Source organism: Camponotus floridanus, unplaced genomic scaffold (genome assembly GCF_003227725.1).
Source record: "Camponotus floridanus strain SB8 unplaced genomic scaffold, Cflo_v7.5 scaffold49, whole genome shotgun sequence".
Classification (NCBI taxonomy): Eukaryota; Metazoa; Arthropoda; class Insecta; order Hymenoptera; family Formicidae; genus Camponotus; species Camponotus floridanus.
Genome location: NW_020229647.1, coordinates 1,204,384 through 1,228,333, shown reverse-complemented (window position 1 = coordinate 1,228,333; position 23,950 = coordinate 1,204,384). Strand labels below are relative to the sequence as shown.

Here is a 23,950-nt window from a genome sequence, read left to right as displayed (position 1 = left end):
GCCTAATTATGCAATAATGCTTCTCGATAATATGTATGACCTCTTTTCGTATAATAGATTCAACATAATAAATTACGCACGTAATCGATCAATTAACTAATTTAAAAAAATTAATTATGAAAAAAATGTTATTGTTCTTTTTTCTCAAGATGATTAATGATCATTTCATAAAAATCTTATGATAAATTACTCAAAATGAAGTACGAATCGTGCACGTGCGCAAATCGCAATTTTAACTTGAGAGAAACCATATATACAACACGGCGGTAATAATATCGGTAATAATATCGGCAATTTATCGTGCTTTTCTAGCAACTGCGACTATGGAACGGCTCGATCTCCTTTCAATATTGGCAAAAGCCAGGCGTAGCTCGATTAACCAAAGTCTACATATTTAATGTAACCAACACGGAAAACTTTCTGCAGTTTAACGAGAAGCCAAAGCTCCAGGAAATCGGCCCATTCGTTTATCGGTAAATATATGCTAACTCGTATTGCAAATTTGCCAAATGATCCTGAAATTAGCATTAAAATATATTTTTCTACGAACAATTATCACGTATCTTTGTGTTTACTGTAGTTTGTTAATATTTTAAATCTTGAAGTGCTTGCAAGTATGCAAATCGATTGAATGATGCTTTATTTGGCTTGCGTATTTATGTGGACTAAGTTTTGTTTAGATACCACAACGATCGTTTCGCAATCGATACAATAAATGTACATCTTTTTGCAGAGAGGATATGGAAAAAGTTAACATTGTATTTCATAATAACGGAACTGTCAGTTATCAGCATAAGAAAATTCTGAACTTTGTACCTGAAATGTCTAAAGATGAAAACATCAAAGTGATAGTGCCGAATATACCTTTACTAGTGAGTTTCTAGCATACAATCTAATTTTATATTAATATTTTACAAATTAATATATATATATATATATATATATATAAATATAAAAATATTTGTTTACATATTTTTGAATTCTTATCGAGAATAAACAAAATATAAATTATAAAATTTATGTGTATATATATATATATATATATATATATATATATATATATACATATATATACACATTTTTTAAATTCTCGATAAGAATTCAAAAATATGTATAAACGAATATTTTTCTTTTGTCTGCAGACACTTTCCACGCAAAGCAAAAGCCTTCCAAATTTCATCACAATAGGATTATCAATTTTCTTGAGTGGGATGCATATGAAACCCTTCATTCCTATAACAGTGCAGCAACTTGTTTTTGGATATGATGATCCACTAGTTACTCTCGGATATCGATTTCTTCCCAAGGCAAGACGGCCCATGAGCAAAATGGGTCTTCTGCTTGGAGTGAGTGCTAGGCGATAATTATTACTATAATTAATAAATTATTATTATAATTTATATATTTTAGTTTCCGTTATACATTTTTATAAAAAATAATTATTATTTTATATTTTTACATGCAGATCAATATATAATTTTGTAATTTATAATCAAACTCCAATTGTAGAGAAACGGCACATTAAGTGAAATATCCACAATATTCACCGGACATACGGATATGAAAGAATTCGGTCTAATAAATCGATTGAACGGGCTTGATCATTTGCCATATTGGCCAACGGCACCCTGTAACTCCATTACAGCATCGGAAGGTAAGTTTTTTGCGTATCTAAGAAATATAATAACTTCTTAAAATGAACGATTTGACGATGGACTTTTTGTTTCAATGAAATATTAACTCTCTTAGCATATTTTGTTATGAATAAATTTTAAATGCTCTTCGCACAGGATCCTTTTTTCCGCCGCGGGATCGGACCGGCGCGAATATCGTTCACGTGTGGGATAAGGATTTCTGTAGAACATTGCCGTTACAGTATCGCGGACCGGTAGAAAAAACGAGTATCAAGGCGGATTTATATACCCCTCCGGATGTAGTTTTCGGTCTACCGAATAAGACATTTAGGGAAAATGAATGCTTTTGTTCCGACGGCATCGCCAATTGTCCCCCGCAAGGCTTGCAAGACATTAGTCCGTGCCAGTACAGTGAGTATTGTAAAATTTATTTTAAAAAGTTAATGACACTCTTAAACGCGCGATAAAAGATGAAATTTATAAAACTTGCATTTTTTCTTCAGGTGCGCCAGTTTATCTCTCGTTTCCACATTTTTACAAAGCGGATCCTAAATTGTTAAATGCCGTTGACGGACTCAAGCCGATGGAAAACCTACATCAAACATATTTCAAAATTCAACCGGTAAGCAAAACACGAAGACAAGTCTTAAAAATTTGTTCACATCAATAACAAATTCATGTATCAAGTTCAGACTGATCATGAGAATAAATAATAGCATTAAAATAGAACGCCTTATATGTTTTATTCGCATCACTTCAAAATTTGATTTCTAAGATCTAAAATAATTTGGATTTAAAATACGCTTATTTTTGCTTTTAGAAACTCGGCGTGCCCATCGAAGCAAAGGCTCGCGTTCAGTTGAATCTAAAGGTAGAGCGACAACGTAATATTGCGGTGGTTAAAAATTTCCCTGACATAGTTTTCCCCATTATGTGGATCGAGGAGGGTGTAGAAGAGCTCACGCCGTCCATGAGACGATTGATCTATCTTGCGACCACGTTCGCCGACATCGCTGCACCCTGTGTCACATACGGTATGATTCTAGTCGGATTGACGGTCATCATTACAGTGTTTGTAAAGGCGTACAACAGTCCAGTGTTGACTCACGAAGCGATCGAGCTCGGCAAGAGGACTATCAGGAGAGGCTCGTCCTTCCTGATAACCGGGCAAAATCGTCTGTTGGCTGGTCGAGATTCTTATGTCCTGTTGAACAATATCGATCTCGAGGAGAAGCAGAATATGATAGAGATCTGATGGAATATGTTGCTCCGTGAATTTTAATGTTGACTGGAAATGCTAATATTATATAAGTAAGTGTGCGCATTAATTATAATAGTGGTAATATGAGCGATAATTAATGACGCTTAGTCTCGATTCTTGAAGTAATTTAATTATGACATTAATAAAAGATTTATTAAAGAATGATGATATATGCTGAAACTAGAATCGCGATTTTAGATAACAGAATTTAAGAATCTCATAGCAATTAAGATAATTAGAATAAGAGGTTTAAAGATTTAAGGCTCATTGTATGATTTAGGATTCAGAAAATCTAAATAATTTATGAGTCAATTAACTGGGATTTTTATTAGCATATGATTTAAGATGTTTAGAGTTCGAAGAATATAAGAATCATGAAGATTTTCATGAAGAATACAAGGAGATTTTTTTCATCGACTTTAATTGTCAACAAAATGTATATATTAAAAGTTTTTATACAATTCTTTCATGAAACTTGCCGAAAGGTAACGAATCTTTTAATTAATCTAATTATGGGTGTATTTGATTTTTTTTATTATTTTACCAAATATAATCATAAACTGCATGAATATCAGTGTGTATCACTAGACTATAAGTAAGATTTAAGAAATCTCGACATTAATTCTTAGATTTATTTAAGAGATTCTCGGAGCCACATACCATCTAATTGGATTAATCCAAGTATTAAGAATTCTAAAGGTTTTTTTTTTCAAGAATTGATTGTGCATAAGATTTACAGTGTATGCATGTTTCATCAAATAAATGATAATTGATTTATTTCTCATCGAAAAAAAGAATCGAGCTAAAAAGTAAATCTAAGCGTCATTAATTAATAATATCGTTGTTAAAAAAATATTGGTTGAGTACCTGCGATATAATATGTGGTAATGTAAAATGCATCTTCTTTGACTGCGTACACCAAAGTCTCTCGCTATTGATGAATAACTATTAATTAACTACAGAATTAACTACAGAATATGCGGAGCCAAAATGTTAAAATTTGTATATTTCACACGAAGAAAGGCTTCCTTTTATTTTACGTGAATTTTTATTTGGATGAAATTTCTAAAGGATGTTTTATTTGCTTAAATGGAATCGAAATTCGCCAAAGAATCCTTCACGATCTTTCACAATGCGTGAAAGTAAATCGATACGATCATTATAATATTTATATAACTACAATAAAATGTTATATATATATATATATATATATATATATATATATATATATTAGCGTTTTCCTTATTAGTTATGGAAGAAAACTTTTTTGGGATCCAACGGACGCTTACGGACGTAAATAATCAGGGATTACCTGATAAAATTTCGCAAAAGATCCCAAAATTATATTGAATATATAAGTGTCTGTGATTCCGTCCTTATTTATATATAATATGCAATTCGCGTTTGAATGGAGAGCAACGAAGAGAAGCTTCATTGGACGAATTGTGCGAATAGACAAAATCTTTACTCTATCGATTGTGGTAAGATTGTGCGTGACAATGCTTCTTCTCAACGTGTCCCACTCGTACTCGGCCATAATCTAGTGCAATATTAGTGATCGTATGTTAAGTATACTATTGCCAACAATCGTGTGGCGAAACAATATCGAACTAGAATTAAGGTCAGTTGCGCCGATAATATTTTTTGCGTTACATATTACTATGCTAACTATCCGGTTAATGATTTAGACCGCAGATCCAGCTACAGAAGAACATTAAAAAGGCACAAATTTAGATTAATCTCTGATTACTGTTAATCGATGCGTTATAAGCTAAACATGACTTGACGATTAATCAAATGATATATCGAGAATATAATGCGATTATGTGTATTGGTTTTAAGTACTTTTTAATATATCCTGAGAATAAAAAAACATTATAGAGGATAAACTTGTTCTAGCGCGAACGGAATTTTAATAACCGAAATTTAATAAAATATCTTTATCCAAATATTACTGTACATTTTTCACATTCAATTCTTACTCACTTACTCTTAATTTCCTATAGCTATAGATTTAGCTATATGTATATATAGATATAGTTTTCGTCTAAGATTGATATTAAAAATGAAATTAATTTCTATGTAACTTATATTTAGAGAGCCTAGATACAGTCAGTGAATTATTGCTCTTATTTAAACTCTTCGTCGCCGTAACGAGAAGTGGAAATCGATGTGATATATAATGTAGGAGACATCTAAACTAATTCTATTATAAATATGATTGAAGGCAAATTCTTGTTAAATCGAGCTGCAGATTATTGGAGCAGATTTCCGGTTCCACGCGTATTGGTTCCAGCGACGAAAACCTATAAGAGTATTTTATAAAAAATATAATAGATTATATATATAATATTTCTTCGAAGTCTTCTCGATCACAGAACGATGCATGTCTTTGACTAAAAAATACAAAAAATTCATTATTCGATATGACATTCTTATATAAAATTTATATGGGAGAAGATTTATCTCCTCCATGAAATATATATTTAATATATTTTATCAACATACCTTAGCTTTTGGATTCACAGCGCTGCTCGTTTTAGTTCCATTCTCTATCTCTTCTCTCTTTCCTTTAAATAACTTCGCCATTTTAGCTAGAGGGCAACAATCGATTGTGTAATATATTTGCGAGTTTAAATATTCTATTTGAGTTAATATCTGATTTCTCTCGAACGTTAGACATGTTATCTTGCAGGATGAATTCTAATCGATGCTTCTTATTGACCGACTCTTACTTTTTACGAGAAATAAGGAAGAGATTGAAAAAAGCTTATTTCACCAACCTGTTCGCGGTGCCGGAGATTGCACCACATCAGCATCGTCCTGCGCGCCATCCGTCTCCACTTTCTCTAATTCTCCACCATGTATTTCCTCCTTGATTTTCTCCACCGAATTCTCAATAACTTCTGTAATCTTCTCAGTGATGTTTTCTGAAATTGTTGATTTCGATTTTTCAGGCGACTTTAGGCTTGAATTTTTGGGTTCGTCATTCGTTTTCGTCTCTTCCTTTTCGTCCTTTTCTTTTTCGCTCTCATCTTTTTTGTCCTTTTCTTTTTCGCTCTCATCTTTTTCGCACTCTTTTTGTTTGTGTTCATTCTTTTCGCGTTCATCTTCTTCATTTTCCTGTGAGGAATTGTTCTCATTGCCCATATTTTCGACACTTCCGGATTTTAGTCTCGGTGGTTTCGGCGGTGGTATGGGATTCGTTTCTTGTTCCGTTTCTTCCTGTATCCTCGAAACTGCTGTTTCTGTGCATGACTCCTCGGCATCTTGCATTGTTATTTCTTCGTTTATATTACTTTTCTCGCTCTCATCATTTTCTTGAACATTTTTACTTTCATCATCAATTTTATCTTTAGTATCTTCGTCATTCTGCGTACTTTCTTTATTCTTTGATTCATCTTTCTCATCATTCGGTTGTGATTCTTCCACTTTAGTATTTGGGGTTTGAACTTTTTCTTTTGGAGTTTCTAATGGACTAGTTTCTGAACATTTCTTAGGACTCGCAATTTTTTCGTCGTTTGTCGAAGACGAAATTTTTTCATGATTGACAATATTCGTACTTTCCTTTGGCGAATTTTTTGAAGAATTTGGTGAATTTTTTGAATTCATTTCAGTATTATGTTCAGTATCGTTATGTTTCGGTGTTTTATCGACATGATGTGAATCATCTTTTTCATGTGTCGATTTTTCCGTAGTGTCCACTCGATGATCATTCTGTATATTTACAGGAAGCTTTAAAGGAGGTAAAGAGCTTTTGTTCTGTGTGGCTGACTCCTGAAATTAACGAATAACATTCGTAAATAATACTAAATTAATGGTATTAATTTAACTTAAAATTCAATTAATAATACATTAAAAAGATAAATTAAAAAATTTAATTTAAACGATTAATAATAATTTTTGTTATAAATTCATGTATAATATAGTTATATTTACAGTGGAATCTGATTGCGATTGAGAATCCATCTCATGTCTTCGCCCGACCAATATCGTATGACATCCCCCGCATGCGACCTATAAAATAATAAAACAGATTAGAATCGAATAAAAGGACGATAAGTATTCGTTTATACAGAACAAGCAAAATTACATTCGTGATAAAAAGTTCCTGATATTTAGCAGCAAATGTTACTTCGTGAACATTATTTTCATTTTCCTCCAAACCTAATTTACCGTGCCGTCCATCACCACAAGTGAAAAGTTTGCCAAGTTCTGCCAGCAATAATTAATACAAATTATTAATAAGATTATTTAAAAATCAAAAAAATGCGACAGTAAAATTTTAATTACCAGTAAGTATAGCACTGTGACTTTCACCGCAAGCAATCTTAACGATCTTTTCATTTCGAAGAGACCCGCGTGCAAGATGTTTCGGCATATGTATCTCGTTGAGGTTCGTGCCCATTCCAAGTTGCCCACTAGCATTACTGCCGGAGCAGTAAATGTTACTATTTTCTGACAATTTAAACAATTAATCAATTTACAGATACTTAACTATGTTAATGTTGTATTTTAGAAGATTAAAATGAAGAGATACGAAATGTGCAAATTCTTCTATCCAATATATATATTGATGTTAAAATTTATCAATCTCAACCTGCTAATACGAGTGTATGATGACCACCGCAGGTGACATGAATTGCTGGTGTCGGCAATTGCATTTGCTTCGGGGCGACTTGCGTAGAAAAATTGACATCGATTCCAAGTTTACCGCTTTCCGATTCGCCACAAACATAAACGAGACCGCTCTCTGGAAATAAACTGTGTGATGACTGAATTGCACACACGCTAATATATTTTACAACTTCTCATGTCCATGCGAATCATTCTAAGCGCACTACAGAGGAAGCGATTTTAAAATTTTCGCGAAACGTATGTTACGACGTTTCAGAATCCTCAAACAGAGTTTCGAAACGGGATTTTAGAATTATTAGATCAACTTCGTCTTGAAATGTAATAATTTTTAAACGTATAATTTTTTTGATGTTAAAAGAGAGAAATAAAAAATATAAAAGAGAATATAAAAGAGAATATAAAAGATATGTATATTGTTTCGTAGAAAATACGAGTACTCGTATAAAAATATTTTCGTCTACTTTTACATACTTTTACATAATTCAAGACTATTATATAACTTATTACTATACGTAGAAATAAAATTATTACCAGTCAAAAAGGCTGAATGATAATATCCCGCGCTGATTTCTTTTACCGGTTCAGGAATAGGGACCTTTGTAGGTTTGTTAACAAGGCCCGAAACCCCCGGCAATCCCAACTGCCCCTCTAGGTTACTTCCCCAGGCAACAACTCCTCCGTCGCTGGTCAAAATCATCGAATGATGCGATCCTGCTGCAATTTGGACGATTCTAGGCCCAGCGAGTCCGCAATCGTAGATCAAGATTGGAGAACTAGAGCTATCGCCTATCGCGGAATTTTCTCGGCCTAGTTGACCTTCTTGATTACTGCCACACGCAAAGATTTTCTGGGCTCCTGAAGGGAAAAAAACATCTCAAAATATAAAACGTGTACATGAATAATATATTCCATGATTTAATTATCAATTAAAATTTTGTTTCTATTTTTAGCAAATTAAAAAATAATTTAACTTTTGATTAACGAGAAATTAAGCCAGACTGATAAAATCAACAGTGAATACATTTTCACAAACTATTTGCCCGAAGCGGTTTTAATCTGTTGACAAATTAACATCTCGAATTCCTATCTGGAAAGTTAGCAAAGTGACGTGCCATTTAGGAGTCCTTATCACGTTGATCCCTTCAAATGAGAACAAGTTTGAAGTTGAATGACTCGGCAGATATTCGTCGAAGTTCGTGGCACGCAAAGCCACATATAGAAACGGCATGCTCGTTTAATATCTCGCATCTATTAATGACAATTGTGTACGTACTTACATATAAGGAATATTTCAAATATTGCGCATTACATTTTATATTATTTTGGAGCTGATTATTTCGTCGAGATAATTTTTCATCTCTCACAATTTACAAAACTCGTTAGCGTAACATTAAAACGAATGACATAGTCAATTTCGGTATATGTAATCGAGAGAAAGTATACTTGAGATATTTGTATGTGAATTATTCGTCGTTGCTCACCTGTACATATTAAAGTGTGCGCTCTTCCGCATGCGACGTGTGTGACTTTTTCTGGTTTCAAGACTATAACAAATGAGATTTTTATTAAAATCATGAGTGGCACTTAATTAAACGAACGATTTTGCAAGAAATTATTCGCGATATATCTAGCGAGTAGAAATTTCTAAAATTACAAACAAAGAATGAGTTTAAAAGAAAGAAATATGTTTTTATAAATTGTATTTATATATAATAATTTGTCAGCACAAAAAATGTTGCGACATTTAAACATATAAAACGCAGCAATTCTTTTATCTTTATATCAAGGTTTATTTGCTACACTTCGATAAGCAATTACAAACTTTTTACACATGAAGGTTTGCTGATATGATTCTTGTGACCCAGACCCAGTTGACCCCAATCGTTACTTCCGAAGACAAAAAGCCTGCCGCTCTCTGAAATAAAAAGCAAGCAAAGGCGTTCCAAGCAAGCATGAAAGATATGTTGGTAAATCATAATTTCGTAGAAACTATTCCTGAAGTTAAAGTGATATCTTTACTTATATAATATGAAGAATTCAAGGAATTTAAAATCTAAAAGTATCTTGAAATGTAAATTCACCAGCAATAAAGTTAATTACGTAAATTTAATTATGATACTAAAAATAGCAATACAAAGAAATATTAATCTTACGCAAGAGTAAAATACATTCTGAGATCTTTAGAAAAAATCCCAAAAATTTACAGAAATTGTAAACATATTTACAAAATCCTAAATTTTTTAATAATATTTAAATTAATAAATAGAACAAGTGAAACAAAATTTGCATCGCGAATGGGTGAAATAAGTGAGATATTAATATTAGCGAGCAACTGCGATGAGAATAATACACAGTAAAAAATTTTGTGTTAAATTTAACATATTTCACATGTCCCAATTTATCCACTCTATTTTAATGTTAATTTAACAGAAGGCAAGTATGTAAATAAATAACACAAGTAATATGTTTAAAAATTAACACAAAGGTATAACACAAACTTTATCTGGAAATAAAGTTTATGTTAAATTAACATATTTATAATGTTAAATTTAATTAAAAGAAAATGTTATTCTTACACTTTTATGATAAATAACAGAAGAGATATATCGATTTAACATATGGAAACTGTTATAGAGAGAAAAATAACACAACTTATCTGTTCATTTTAACATATAACATATTTCATCAAAAATTCATGCATTTGCATATTAATTGTGTTGTTTTGATTCTTAGAAACGGTAAATATTAATTCAACGCAGAAATGTCAAAATAACGCAATGATAATATGTTACATTAACATAAGAGTATGTTAAAAATTTAACACAAAAATTTTTATACGAGAAAATTTTAACAAAAATACAAAATGTTTTTTACCGTGTAATACAATAATTTTATCTAATTAATCTATTATCTAATATCTAATTAATAATTTTATTTTTTTTATTTTACTAATGAAACATTTTTGTATGAAAAGTAATAACATAATAAATTTTTTCGAGACGCGTTGAGCTAATAACACTAACACTGTCGGTTAGACTGACCATTGCGTGTTTAATATCGATTTACTGGACAGTGGATATTCCTATGTGAACATAGCTCCAACTATATATATCCCTTGCATGCTACAGAAGCTGTAAATTATATCAACCCGAATTATATGCCTTCATATTATAGAGTCTATAAATTTTATAGCATAGTAATCAAAATTCAAGACTTTAAATATGTCTTATCAATGAAAATCGAACTATAATGCAAATATTCGAGTAAGAACGAAATGATATTTTTTAAATAAATAAATTTATAAAAGATAAGAGAGATACATTTTTCCAACAGAAATAATTTTATTGATTCAAGTTATTTTTTTTGTAAACATTGCTCATGAATGTGTGATTTACTGTCAACTCTATATTTCATTGATTAACGATATTTGATCACGAGCATGCGAACTTTATCATCAAATTCTTTCTTATATCTCGACGAATCAAATTAGATGCATTTTGAAATATGTTCAAATTAATTTAAGCCAATATATTTGCTATTATTTCAAACTCAAACAAATTTAGTCTAATAATAAGTCTAACTTGAGATGACAATATATAACATTATATAATAATACCATTGATGATCTTGATGATTTAATTATATTTATCGATTTAAACCGAATTTAAATTAATTTAGATTTAATTTAGATATTGTGTATTGTGATGAGTACTTCCTTAAATTGAATTGTATTCTCGATCTTTCCTTGTTAATTATTAACACGGAAGCCTGCGCTACTAATTTCGAGACGGGGCTAGCCGAGCGTCCGTCGCGATCTTTTGGAGAATTCTAAATCTTTCGTGTGTATTGTCGATATCGAAAATTCTTATTAGAGCGGTGCGGATTACTGCACCTGGCACCCATATATAATTTTTTAGAGAAACATTTTTCTTTCGTAAGAGAGGATCGCGCCGAAGGTGTGCCGTGGACCAATAACACCAGCCAGATCTCATTATCAGCCCTAATTAACAAAATAACGGTCACAAATTGGCAAAATATCACTGATTAAAGCAATAATATGATTTTACCTAAGATCAATGAATTGTTTTTTAGTGAAAAAATACTTACATCTTGCATTTCCATCTTATGTTCCACTGATTATGGCAGAAGATTTTGTCTAACTAATATGCAATTGTATTTCTTTATCTCTTAAAATATAATAAGCCCACAAAAAATGTACAAGATTCTTGGTCAAACTCAGATATTTCTTTAATAAAATATATTGCTATGAATTTTTTTATTTTGTAATATTGCAAGATGCATTTTAAATATCACTGCTTAAACAGCCACTACTACTAACTAATTATTTCAGTGCGATTTCATTATTTGCAATGCTATATTCATAATTAAAAGCATTATTTATCAGTGATAATACACTGATTCTATTTAAGAGACTACCTTCAATAGTTCAAATTTGATCTAGTCTGGTTCAGACCATCTTGTTTTCAGACGGACAATAACTGTTCTTTTAGCTAAATTCTAAATTTTATAAAAAAGACATGCATAAAACTTACGGCAAATAACGGCAGAATGCTCATCCCCGCATTCAATGGCGACTACCGGATCCTTACGTATGAAGAAGTGTGACGCAACATTGTCCGCAAATCTGCTACGACCGATCGTGAAGACCGCTCCAGTCTCTACAATGCGCAAAGATCGATACAATCGTTAAATATTGAAGGCAAGATGAATCGAGGTTTTCTATATTTGAACGAATTTCTTCGATTGACAGATCTTACATTCAAAGATCTGCGCTCTGAGAAGTAATGAGATTGTACGAATTATTTTTTATTTGAAATCTCTCTCTTATTCAAAAGTTTATACTTGAAATTATGCAACATCTTCGTGGACTATACTCTATATATATGTAGCAGAGAATATCTCTCCGTTACGACGTTATTATTTGCAACATGCAAAATTGCAATCGTGAATATTATTCTGATACAAGGTTATAAATATACATGTTATACATCATCTATATTGCACGTGGAACCACTTGTAGCGATCTTTAATCTCCGACTCAAGCAAAAGTATATAATGACTTTAAACGCAACATGTATAGTATAATAGGAAGTATAATTACATAGATAGCTTTCTAAAATTTTCCATACATGTAGCTGTCTATATTTTACCATTATTTCTAGAAAAAAAATAAATTGTTGTAGAAAATAAATATTGTTTAATTATGTTGTGCAGTATAAAAAAAGTAAATAGAAAGAATTTCTCAACAAATTTAAACTTAATTATCAACATCTCTCATGGATTTTTCTATTTTTGAACACTGTGGGAGGTGCATTATAGATAGCTTGAGAGTAAATTTTATCGTTGCATAATCTTAGCATAAATTAAGTTTAAAGCCAACGCGAAGTAAAAAGGACCGGAAAGGCGTTAAGACACCGAATGCTATTTCAACACGAAATTAATAGCGGCATTTTGGCCTCCCTTCGCGCAAAGGTCAATAACGCAAAACTAGCGATAAATCCTTCGAGATTTACGCTTGCGTCTCTCTTATCAAAAGTTCAAATAGCGGCCTTATGCATAATTCATTACGCATCTGTCCTTCGTCGGAAAGCAACGCTAACTATCGCAATGTAAATTATCCCGTTAGAGACTTTTCGTGTGAAATATTGTGCAAAAAATATTATAATACTCGGACCTTCTGTCGAGCTTCTAAATTCTTTCTGAGATTTTTAATAATTTTTTAGATTGTTAAATCCTCGAGTTTTCTCAACTTCTCAGATTATTAATTCCCGAATTTTAAGATATTCAAATTAGGGGACTTTTAGTTCTTATTAAATATCTTTATTGCTTTAAATTTTAAAATTTTTAGATTTATCTTACATTACTTCTAAATTTTTTTTAGTTTATAGATCTCTTAAATTATTATTTTAATTATTAGTATCATAATTTTTTGGAATTTGTAAGGGGAGAAATCATAAAATACTGAGAAAATGAAAACAAATATATTCGGCTTGGTAGAAGATTAATAGCACCCGAAGTTTGCATATTTTCTGGGGTTATTGACCTGGAGGTCGATTAAATTGCTCTACAAAATACATACGTATTGTCTAATCAAATAGTCGATAGCGATTGTCGCGTGAATAATAATGTAATTGTGCAACATGTGAAATATTTAAAATGCAAATAAACTAATCTTGAAAAATATTAAAATTAAAATATTATCAAAAATAGAAATATAACAAAAAATTATATATTTTATGTATTATAAATTATGTATTTATATATTTATGTGACAAAAAATATATGTCAGACAAATGCAAGAATGTAAAAGAGATACAGAATTATAAAAAATAAAAATAGATTAATTTATAAGCAATATATATATGTGTAAAAAATATTCTTTTCACAAACATTATTGACAAGAAAGGAAATAATGATTCTTGTAATATATATAAAAATTAATGCTCTCTTTCATTGGTTTTGATTAATATTATGTTAAACTCATGTTTATGCATTATTATCGTAAACATACGAGGTTATTAAATAAATCAAACGGCACTCCGAGAAATTTTTTGCTCCAACTTGTAATAATAACATATAACGTGATAACGCCAGTAAGTTAATGATACGAATGCACATACATGACTCGCATGTAACTACAATGGCATTACCCGATTAATGGTCGGATTGTGCTGGTAGCAGCATGCTCTTAAACAATTCACTACTATCCGTTATTCAGCATATTTAACGTCATGCAAATAAAGCGTATTATAATCTATTTTACAAACTAATTTTACAAATAATTTACTGCTAATTATTCGGTTGCGAGAATATATTTCCGTTTTACAAAGTATGTATATTATAAGAATGAATAGAATGTGCAGTAAAATATTATAACTTCAAGCATGTTTGAAACTTTTGCACAAGCTTCTTGCGGCTTAATACCAATAAATCTATTTGTCATCGAGTGACTATAAATTTCACTCGTATTTTATGCGCCGTGCGTACGTGTTCGTGATCGTTTGATAAAGGCGACAGATATCGATTCTCATTACTTCACGCCGACAACCGGCACGGGGCAAAGCAGGGGTACGTCGTGCGAGGGTTTTAATAATGTTAGGGGAGTCGTGTCCGCGCGTCAGTTTCAAGAATCGATCGCGGCCGGCGTTCTACGCGATCTAGAGTAATTCGTGCCGATCAATTTGCAGTGCGTGACGAATTTATGCGTGTGCAACATACTGTCTTGTAGGTGCGTGCGTCACACAATATCTCAGTGTTTTCCTTTCGTTTTACCGGGTATAGTCTCTATGTCTGGCAGGCCCATGTTTTTATACCTTGCGCCGCGCAACTTGTAGCCGACTGACCGCCAGGTAAACGGGCATGCTCGCCGATGCTGGCGCTTTCGATGGCGACCACCATGTATCCTAGCAACTGGAAATCAATTTCTAATGGCACAACCGCGTCGCTGTTTTCTGCACAATAAAGAATAGGAATGATCGGCATGGTTCTCCAACGTTGTCGAAAATGATCGACTTTGACGATTCTAGCGTTATTTTTGAATTTTAAATCGTTAATAATTAATTTATACTCGTATTATGGAATTGCAATTTTATTATTTCGTAGTTTAACATAGTTCATATAACAAATAAATGCACAAATTGTACAGGTTATACAAGTTAAAATTAAGGATAAATATTCATGTGCACTATTATATATATTCGAAAATATAAAATTAGAATATTATTTTTAAGTATTATAATTAGGAATTTATAATTGATGATGTGTGTATCATGTATGAAATAAATTGATTCTTCTATAAGATCTATGTATAAATCATGTTCGAAAAATACATGTTTTGCACAATATTTCAAATGTTCCTTCCTAATGTTCCAAATTCCTTCAAATGTTCCATTCTAATATATGTATTTTTCATATGTATATATGTCTTCATAACTGTATATGTATAATATAATTACAAAATATTATTATTATTAGCAAATTGTACAATTCTCATATATAAAATTTACAAGCTGTTTTTATATATAATCATTATGTACCTCTGTCCAACGCAACCTTTTCTTGGAGTCCTCGGATTGTTATAAACTGCCACATTTCTAAGATCTGGTTCAATTCACAGGTATATTTCTTTTTGTAGTGTTCAGCGGAATACCTCTTCTGGCCATTTGTCTTAGAGCATTCTTAAAAGATATTCAAATCGCTGAAGTCTCTTCTCGCTATTCTCTCGATTATTGTCTCTTTTGCTTTATTTTATTCGAAATTATTAATATAATATAATAAATATTAATGTATTAATATATTAATTATTATAATAAATATAATTGTGGTATCTCTTTTAATCTGACTCTATCCCTTCGACCTATCCGGTATGGATGATCTTACTAATGGCCATAACTACGGCCATATTTAAGATCGTCTTAAGTAAGTTGGCAAATATTATACAACTATTTTAAAAACTGAACGAAATCTTAAAACGCAACTAAGATTACTTAAAATGATTTTAAACATAAGAATAATCTATATGAATATCGGCGTACGTTATCGCTGGCATAGCTCTCAGGTTTGTGAAAGTACGCAAATCTCTTTATCTGCCAAATGCCTTTGTTAAGGAGAAGATATTGAGGAGGAAATTTCCCTTCCTAAAAAAATTTTAATGATCACTTAATAGCTCTAACAATCCCTCTTTTTTACATTATTTTATTTTTGATGATCACTTAATAGCCCTAACAATCCTTTTTTTTTACATTATTCAATTTTTTAATTTATTTTTAGTTTACATTATTTATTTAATTTATTTCACTTTTCGTTTTTTAATTTTAAATAATTTCTTTGACAAATTTGACTGATTTTAATATATGCATCGTCAAAATAATGAGATACCGAGGCATTTATTATTACTTTAGACGGCACACTTTATAATTGATCCGATATAAAACCTTTTGTTATTTTTTATCACATCATCACATTTGCGCTGAAAATGGCCCAAGAATAGGGTCGAAACGTCGCTAACTTTTCTTTATAATTTGTTCCATACTTATTTGATTGTATAATAAATAATTGTGTTATAAGATCGACACTTGACTCGTATTGCCATTAAAACTGATTTGTTCAATTTTATATTTCGAGTCTTATATTTTTTTTATTAATTATAATTATTGAAATATTTATTAATCTATTTTCCCTAATATTATTTAAACCTACATTTCCTGATTTTTTAAAAGATACATAATATATTAATCACCTAAATTAATCACATAATAGTCCTAACAATCCTCTACTTCTTGAAAGGAAAATTAAAAAATCTTAATAATCACCTGATAGCCCTAACAATCCTATTTCTCGATTAAGTGAAATTATTCGAGCCTATCTCTAATCACGTATATTTTAAATTACGTGCCTTAATTACATTCTCTAACCGCGTGCCCTAACTGCGTGAATAAATGTCCGACATTACGTGCTATTGTACGTAAATCTTTTCTTCAGGCCAGTTGAATTTACCTTTCGTTGATCCTGGCCACTTTCTCGTTCGATCTCTAATCAGAGATCGAAAAAAGAGATAAACACTCCTTCTTTTGCCGATTAATTACCGGCAAATGAGCATAAATATTTCACGCTCATCAAAACGATCGCTCGATTTTACGATCGTTCGTTAAATATTTGAATATAATTTTATTTTAACTCAAATGAAGCCAAATTAAGCCAAATAAAGCCAAATTACAAATTTCTGTATATTATATTTTGTAATAAAATATAAAATTAATGTGTCTGTATAACTTTTATCATATTACAAATTATTTAATTAATTAACCATTTGGCTTTATATTAAGTTAAAGTTTCAAAACAATATCTACAAACAAATTCTACGATGGATGAGCTATAAGAAATTAGAATAAAATAAGTGCGCGTTATAAAAATAAAAGTAGCATCAAAAATTGATAAAATTGATAAAATTATTAATGCATGCTCTTTATTTAATAAATTAGACAAAATCTTTACAAAAAAATTTTCTTTTCTTAATTCTTTTTTTTGAATTAATACATCAATACATTTTCGCAATAGGTGCAAAGCATTTCGAAAGAATTTATTAATAGTTATTTAATTTAATCTATCCTAACTCATCCATTTTAAGGCAACGGATTTATTACAATCTACAATCTACATCTACATCTACATCTACAATGTCTACGAATCCGTTATCTTAAAGTTAAATAAAAGTTTTTCTCACTCACCGGCACTGATGCGCAACAGCGGAGTTATTGAAGCTACGTTGTCTATAACATACAAATATAAAATTTATTTATAATAATGTTCGCAAAATGCAATCAATATTTCAAAAAATTTTTATCGTTCGAAATTTTATATCCGATGTGTAAAATAATAAACAGAGATAAACACGTGTGGAAAAATTTTATAAATTTGTGAGACGGTTCTTTAAATAGAAAGTTTTATATGATTTTTATAAAAATCTTTTTCTCTATTCTCTTTAATTTATTTAAATAATAAGACCGAATTATTATCCATACAATTTATATACCAATTGATATATAAATAACAAATATTCACCATCAGGTTGCTCCGCCGATGCAAGATGCCTCTTCCAGGCCTCCTCCTCCTCTCATGTTGTTGGCGCGCAAACTTTTAACGACACTCCCGCACTCGCGAGTGATATTTTTATGTCACTATTTTCATTATTTTACGCGCGATACTGAACGGCACTCCCGCACTATTTCGATGCGATTAAACATTTAATATTTGATCGCGCGATGTATATACTTAATATGTATGACAACGCGAGAATATTACAACGCGAAAATGCGACGCGTTGACGAAGCGCTTGCCGTCCGCGGCACGTTGACGGCACCGACGACGCGAAAGGGTACTTAGCTTCCCTTTCAGGCACCTTAAGATTTATCATAAATTGAAAAATTTAAGCTAAACCTCAAGGCACCATCCAAGTATTAAGCCCTCCCACCGCGACAAGGTGTACCCTATGGGAGGGTTATATTATATTATATTATATTTAATTTTATATATAATATAATATACATATATATATATATATATATATATATATATATATATAATTAATTTTATATTATACTATATAAATTTTATAACTTATAAAAATATTAATTATTTATATCTTATTGATTCATCCTTTCCCGAGACCTTGTTTTTTTCTTTTGTTTTACTTTGTCCTCGTGGCATTCCAATTCTGGTTGCAGTCATTTGAATTCCACGTTGCACTTACACTCATTCATGAAAAGTTCCTCGTTGCACTTGCAATTGTAGTTAGAGAAAGAATTTTATAATATATGGAACGTTTCACATCACTACCTCACTGCTCGAGAGCCATTGACCGAATGATCGTAAGTCAGAAACATTATCACAGTACTGTTTATATCGTCAAAGTTATGTGAAGAAGGAATTTGATAATATGTGAAACATCTCTCTCGTCACTACTCAAGGTTTCTGTGCGAATGATAATAAAGCCGTGTCACATATTAACAATAGCGCGATACTGTTTATCAAGGTCGAACACGGTGTTATTGATAAGTCTCTCGTTGCTGAAATATTTTCTGTAATATAAAATATTTGTGCGCGGAATATTAAATTATAGAAGTATTTTAACTTATCGATTAAGATTAATTGATTATTTATTAAATCATTTATCTTGAAGTCTTTTGATATAATTATTTGCATCTATAATTCAATTATTTTACTTCGTGTTCTCTCACAATTATATTATATCCCCCCCAATTATATTTAGATTGTCAAGTAGAATAATAAAGTAACACGGATGGAATATACTTGTGACTCTAAATATTAAAATAATAATTATTGTTCGTAAAGATTGCAAATATCGATGTGATTATTTAATATGTTGGATTCCTATCATTTTATCGATTCTTGATTAAATTGTATATTGTTTAATATTGTTTATAATAAGCATCAATATGATCAAAAGATCATAATATATTTAATTCTTTTGTCCCCTTTCATGTATCCCCTGTTTCAATTTTTATTCGCAGTAATGAATGATTACGATTCGATAAATATTTATCGTTGCGATACAGCTTTATGTTCAAATTTTTAATTATTAATATTTATAGCAAATTATGTTTAATACTAATTCTAATCATGTTTAATACAAAAATTACAATATATGAAGCGTTTCTCACTACTACTTTATTACTCGAGAGTCATCGTGCGAATGATGACAAAGCCATAACGTATAGTGTGCTACTGTTTATATTTTATATTGCTAAAGCCGAACACCGTATTATCGGCAATTCGTTGAAATATTTTATATACTATAAAATATACACTAACGCGAAATATTAAATAACAGAAATACTTTAATTTATTGATTATTAATTAAACAATTTCTCACGGAGCATTTCGTTACGTTAATTATTTGCATCTGTAATTCGATTGTTGAATACTTCGTGTTCTCTCATAATGCAAATAACATTTAGATTGTCAAGTAGTTGTACGATAAAGTAACATGGGTGAAATATATTTGACTCTAAGTATTAAAATAATAATTATTGTCTGTAAGAGATCACAATGATCAAAGTGATTATTTAATATCTTGTATTCCTATCATTTTATCGATTCTCGATTAAATTGCATATTGTTTAATTAATAAGGATTGAGTATATTTGAAGCATTGGTCGAAATATATTTAATTATAATATTATTAAAGAAATATTATAATAAGCATCGATGATCGAAAGATTATATTTATTTCTCTTATCCCCCCCTTTTATGTATTCCCTGTTTCAATTTTTAATCGCAGTAATGAATGATTACGATTCGATATAGATTTATCGTTACAATATAGTTTAATATCCTTAATTAATTTTTATTTATATTTAAAATTTATACTATGTCCAGATAATTAATGTTACACTTTGCCTCAATTTATCGCAAAATATTGTATCGTATCATATCGTATCGTATCGTTAGCATATCATTAGCATATCGTTAGCGTATCGTTAGCGTATCGTTAGCGTATCGTTAGCTTAATCAATATATTTTGTTAAAAATAATTAAAATTCAATATTAAGACAGAGCGATGTCATGGCTTGCTTTTAGGTGATCCCGGAAAGCGATACTTCCTCTATGGACATTGAAAATGTAGACATGAACTGCAAAGCCAATGTTCATGAATGTTCTCAGAGGGTAATATATAATGTGAACAATTTCTGGTTTTGTCCCGTGCTATGTGCACGAAATGCCGATTGGTCGAAATTTATTTAATTCTAATAAATATTATTAGGGAAATTATTATAATAAGCATCAATAATCGAAAGATCATAACAAAATTAATTCTTTTATCTCTTTTTATATATAATACATATCCCCTGTTTCAATTTTTATTCGTAGTAACAAATGATTGCGATTCGATAAATATTTATCGCAATACAGTTTCATGTCGTTTAAAAGTTAATTAATTTTTAATTATTAATAATTATATCAAATTCTGTTTCGATACTAATCGTAATCGTACTTAAAAAGATTTGACAATATGCGAAGCGTTTCACACTATTTTATTGCTCATTGTGTGAATGATAAAACCGCGTAATAAAATCGTGTAACATATTAATAATAGCGCGATACTTTATACTGACAAGGTCGAATACCGTGTTATTGATAATTTGCGTCGCCGAAATATTTTATGTAATATAAAATATATTGTTCGCGAAATATTAAATTATAGAAATATTTTAATTTATTGATTAAGATTAATGGATTATTTATTAAACAATTTATCACGCAGCTTTTCATTATGCTAATTATTTGCTTCTATAATTCGATTATTTTACTGCGTGTTCTCTCCGTGATAATCCAAATTATATTTAGATTGTCAACTTAAACGATAAAATAACACGGATGATTTCGTATACGCCGTATTTTTAATTAGAGATAAGATAATGTGAAAAGGGTGCAATAAGAATGCAACAAGAATGCGAAAAGGAAATCCGGAGCACCATAAAAGTTTTCGCGAGATTTTGTTTGTCGATAAAATCCGTTTTCTATTGGACTCAACAATCGAGAAATTATGATTATTGACTATCGATCCAGTCTGCATGGATTATTTAGCTCACAGGCCGCGTGGATTATTTAGGTCAAAAAATTCGGGATACGACCGATGTGTACGTGAAACATATCACGCGGATATTACAGAAGTAAAGGCCAATAAATATGAAAGCAAATTAAGTACAAATACAATCAATTAATCGAACTTTTACAGATTTATTTTTATAATTTATATAAGGCTAAAATAATTGATTTTTTAAAATTAATTATTACGCGCAATCAATTTTTCTTATTATCTTTTAACCCTTTCGCTGCGGCAAAATCTAATGCAGAGTATGATAGAGCACATATTTAGCCATTAAATAACGAAACTTTTTGGTGTCGTGCATCGTGTATCAGTCACTAATATAAAAATATTTGAATAATAATATAAATACTGAGTGTTTTAAGGCGCCAACAGTATACAACTATCAAAATTTCAAAATGCCTAAGGGCACCTACATGAACGAAAGAATTAAACAGATATTTAATATTGTTATTGCATAATTATTGCAAAAATTTTTTTTCAATATATATTTTTGAAAAATATAATTAATAAAAAATTATAATTTTTATATAAAGTATTTAAATAATTATATTATTCATTGAAATATTTCATAAAATATGCGTTAAAGAGTATCTATATAAAAATATCAATTAATACAGAAATATTTTATTATAGATCTCTAAACATTTTAAATTTTAAAAATTATTTCTAAATATTTTAAAACAAAACTAAGGTCCTCTATTTCGTTGTATATACTTTGTATTATATGTATAATAATTGTGGATATAAATCACATTATCTTGAGAAACTAAAGAATAAACCGATAATGTATCTATTTTGAAAATGACATAAATATAATCAATTTATAAATTACTTACAACATTGAACCATCAGCCGATGCTTTTTCCTTTTTTTTCCTCTTTTGTTCATCTCTTTTGCTGTTTCCTCGTAATACTCACACTTATTCGCGAAAATACGATTAATTATAATTAATCTTATATATAATTAGATCGCGGAAAACTTTACACTAGCACTTTCGATTACGTAATAATCACTTGAAATACATATTTTATTATATCATAAGAAACCAACTTGAAAAATACAATTTATTCGACTTTCAACAACATCAAAATCAGCTACTTGTACATTGTTATCTGCCGTATGTTATCTGCTTGTATGTTGCCATATAATATGAATCATAAAATTGAAAAATTAAATGAATTAATGAAAAGTCATGATACAACAATCATTCAATTAATAATTAATTTATGCTTGCATTTTAGGAAAATTTAAAGTATTGTATATTTGACTTTAAGTATTGTTAAATAAATAATTATTATTCATAAGAATTAATAATCGAAGAATCGTAGTAAAAGTTATGTTTCTATTCCTTTTGCTTTAATTTTGCAATAATGAATGATTGAGTTTACATAAAAATTTACCGTCACGATACAATTTCAAGTCGTTTATCAAACGTTAATTAATTATTTATTGTAATAATCACAGCTAATTATGTTTCGATATTAATCGCGATCGCTTTAGTAAAAAAATGTAACGATTATACGACGCATTTCGTACTAGTATTTCATTACTCAAAGATCGCTGTGCGAATGATAACAAGATTGTAATACGTAAACAATAGTCCGCTCTTTCCCTTCTGCTGCTTGTTTATATTATCAAGGCTAAATACCATACACATACTATATGTTTATTGAAAATTCGTTGCCGAAATATTATACATATATATATATATATATATATATATATATATATATGCGACATATTATTTGTGTTATATTTTATATACATACGATATATATAATTATATATAACTTAATATTCCGCTTATATATATATATATATACATAATATATATATATATATATATATATAATATTAAATTATAAAAATATTTTCAGTTATAAATTAATTATTTATTAAATGATGTATGTATCACGGAACTTTTCATTAGATTAATTATTCGTAATTTATTTTAATTTAATCCAAATTTAATTTAATCGTCAAAAAATAAAACGATAACGTATCGTAAACATAATATATTTGATTCTATGTATTATTAAAGAAATAATTATTCGAAGGATTGCAACGAAATGATAATTATTTTAGAGAAAAAGAGAGAGAGAGAGTCTTGTCTCCCTTACGATTCTTACTTGATTAAGTAAAATAGTAAATGGGGTAAAATAATGCGCTTTGAGATATATTATTATTTTTGTTAACTATTAAAAAATCCGATTAAATATTTTTTTCTGAAAGATACTGCGAATTCTTTTTAACAACGCTTACTTT

The 23,950-nt window shown here is 29.9% G+C and overlaps 2 protein-coding genes across 2 annotated transcripts in view; one reads left to right on the top strand and one right to left on the bottom strand.

Moving 5' to 3' along the window:
• LOC105252061 (scavenger receptor class B member 1) overlaps positions 1-3,929 on the top strand; it is a 37,187-nt gene extending 33,258 nt beyond the window's left edge. The window contains exons 4-10 of the mRNA XM_025412188.1: positions 313-473; positions 734-872; positions 1,143-1,346; positions 1,510-1,654; positions 1,791-2,045; positions 2,138-2,256; positions 2,455-3,929. Of these exons, the coding sequence (XP_025267973.1) occupies positions 313-473; positions 734-872; positions 1,143-1,346; positions 1,510-1,654; positions 1,791-2,045; positions 2,138-2,256; positions 2,455-2,889 (1,458 nt within the window). The 3' untranslated portion in view covers positions 2,890-3,929. The remainder of the gene's footprint in view (positions 1-312; positions 474-733; positions 873-1,142; positions 1,347-1,509; positions 1,655-1,790; positions 2,046-2,137; positions 2,257-2,454) is intronic.
• A 1,014-nt stretch (positions 3,930-4,943) lies between these two features.
• On the bottom strand, positions 4,944-14,943 carry LOC105251706 (X-linked retinitis pigmentosa GTPase regulator). Its single transcript, XM_025412220.1, has 12 exons — positions 14,827-14,943; positions 12,087-12,212; positions 9,356-9,448; positions 9,015-9,077; positions 8,065-8,388; positions 7,496-7,648; positions 7,189-7,353; positions 6,989-7,110; positions 6,835-6,912; positions 5,679-6,672; positions 5,404-5,489; positions 4,944-5,291 (listed from the first exon to the last, which is right to left on the bottom strand). Exons 1-12 carry the CDS (start codon positions 14,855-14,857, stop codon positions 5,268-5,270), a joined length of 2,259 nt encoding a protein of 752 aa, XP_025268005.1. The 5' UTR covers positions 14,858-14,943; the 3' UTR covers positions 4,944-5,267.
• Positions 14,944-23,950: the final 9,007 nt, after the last annotated feature.

What these genes read in the sequence shown, in the direction of transcription:
- LOC105251706 (XM_025412220.1), bottom strand. Translation starts at nt 14,857, where the DNA reads ATGGGCCTGCCAGACATAGAGACTATACCCG. An exon ending in TCACAGTGCTATACTTACTG is followed by an intron (nt 7,111 to 7,188) that starts GTAATTAAAATT and finishes TATTGCTGGCAG; the next exon opens with AACTTGGCAAACTTTTCACT. An exon ending in AGGAACTTTTTATCACGAAT is followed by an intron (nt 6,913 to 6,988) that starts GTAATTTTGCTT and finishes ATTATTTTATAG; the next exon opens with GTCGCATGCGGGGGATGTCA.